Source organism: Polistes canadensis, unplaced genomic scaffold (assembly GCF_001313835.1).
Source record: "Polistes canadensis isolate GaletaPanama2010 unplaced genomic scaffold, ASM131383v1 scaffold_152, whole genome shotgun sequence".
Taxonomy (NCBI): domain Eukaryota; kingdom Metazoa; phylum Arthropoda; class Insecta; order Hymenoptera; family Vespidae; genus Polistes; species Polistes canadensis.
Window position 1 is genome coordinate 373,654 of NW_014569699.1, and position 1,970 is coordinate 375,623.

General features: G+C 24.6%; 1 protein-coding gene across 1 annotated transcript in view; it reads left to right on the forward strand.

Moving 5' to 3' along the window:
- LOC106788749 (replication protein A 70 kDa DNA-binding subunit) overlaps positions 1 to 1,547 on the forward strand; it is a 4,420-nt gene extending 2,873 nt beyond the window's left edge. The window contains exons 11-14 of the mRNA XM_014752293.1: positions 149 to 380; positions 555 to 638; positions 765 to 959; positions 1,258 to 1,547. Coding sequence (XP_014607779.1) covers positions 149 to 380; positions 555 to 638; positions 765 to 959; positions 1,258 to 1,371 — 625 coding nt within the window. The 3' untranslated portion in view covers positions 1,372 to 1,547. The remainder of the gene's footprint in view (positions 1 to 148; positions 381 to 554; positions 639 to 764; positions 960 to 1,257) is intronic.
- Positions 1,548 to 1,970: the final 423 nt, after the last annotated feature.

Below are 1,970 nucleotides of genomic sequence, written 5' to 3' on the forward strand. Positions count from 1 at the left end.
AACAAGATCAAATAAATTTGTTCATCAAAATTTATTAACTGTCTTCAATTTTCCCTTTGAAACTCATATATATTAATATACTGTTGGGACAAGAATATTGATTATTAATTTTAATAAAAAAAATATTTATATCTTCTTTTTCATATAGATTACGTGGATGGTATAATACCATAGGAATGTCTGATCAGGTTAAAAATTTATCTACGAGTAATAAAAGTGGTATTATGAATGGAGAATGGTTAAGTTTACAGGATGCGATAGATTTGTTAAATGATAAAAAATGTAGTTCAGTTATCTACATTGGCAAACTTATAGTTTCTTCCATTAGATCCGAAAACGTTATTTATAAATCATGTCCAGTTGAAGGTTGTAAAAAGAAAGTATGTAATTATTTTTATTCTTTAAATCTTCAATTATGTTATTTTAACTTTTTGACTGCTATGGACGTATATATGTGTCCAGCGAGGACTTTCGATATAGACTTTGGACACATATATGCGTTTAGCGAAAGAGTTAAAAATATATTGTTTAATAACAAATTTCTTTATTTTAAGATGATAGATCAAGCTAATGGAATGTACAGATGTGAAAAATGTAACAAAGAATATCCAAGCTTCAAGTATAAGGTTCTGGCAAGTGTATGTACTTGAATATATATATATATATAGTCCCTATTTTATCAAGAGAGAGAGAGAGATAGATAGGTAGAGTTTATTTATATTTATTAAAATTAAATCTAACATTTATTTTCATATCTATTATAGATTAATTTTTGTGATTGGATGACTTGTCAGTGGGCAGTGGCTTTCAGCGAAGAAGCTGAAAAAGTTTTAAATATAACATCCCAAGAATTAGGTGAATTAGAGGAAAACGATCACGAGCAATACTTGGAAAAATTTTCTGATGTCTCATTCAAATATTTCCTTGTGAAAATGCGTATGAAATTAGAATCGTTCAACGTTAGTAGATATTATCTGAAATACTATATACAAGGTGTCTTATATTTGGTGGTACAAACAAGAAGGGGGTGATTGTGGATGAAAAACTAAGTTAAAAATATGGAATAAATTTGTTCATAATATGACTTTGTGTTCTTGAGAAAAATAAGATTAAAAATTTGTCTACTACATGTGCTATCTCCTGCTTGCTTAGTACCACCACTTATAGGACACTGTATATATATATATATAAAAAAATTCTTGTTTAAAAAAAATGGCAATTAAAATTATTTAACATACGTATGATTTTATTTTATAGGACGAAACAAGAGTACGTGCAAACTGTATATCCATATCACCGATGGATTTTAAAACACACAGCGATGTCTTATTAACAAAACTAAAAGATATTATAGGATTCGAAAAACTTTAAATTTTCATATACATTTACTTATTGTAATCTATATATTATACTGTTTATTCATAACGATCTTTATTTAAGTTTGGCATTGAAGATATTTACATTTTGCATATCTACTTTCCTTATTTTTTGATTGCTCATTGTGTAAGACATTATTAAATAAATCCACATTTGTATTAGAAAAAAAATTTAAGTTCATCCGATATAGTAATTACATTATTTATAATAATATTTTTCGTTATATTGTGTATGTGTATAAATATTTTAATTATATTAAAATTTTTTATTTCCTGAAGTAATATGTGAATGAATTTATATGATATTTATCAAAATTAATAAATAAATATGTATGCCAATAATAAATAACACTTTCGTTTATTTATTATTTATTACCTTTACAATGTTTATCTACTTTGTTATTACATTTATAAATAAATATTCGATTTATAATTTTAATAAAAATATATTTATTTCAAAATCGGAACGTACTTTCGGGTTACTCCCAACAAAATGATTTTGATATAACCTTCAAATATACACATTTTATTTTTAACATTTTTTTATATAAATCGTATCGTATAAATAAAAAAAGAAATATAATATAAGGAGAA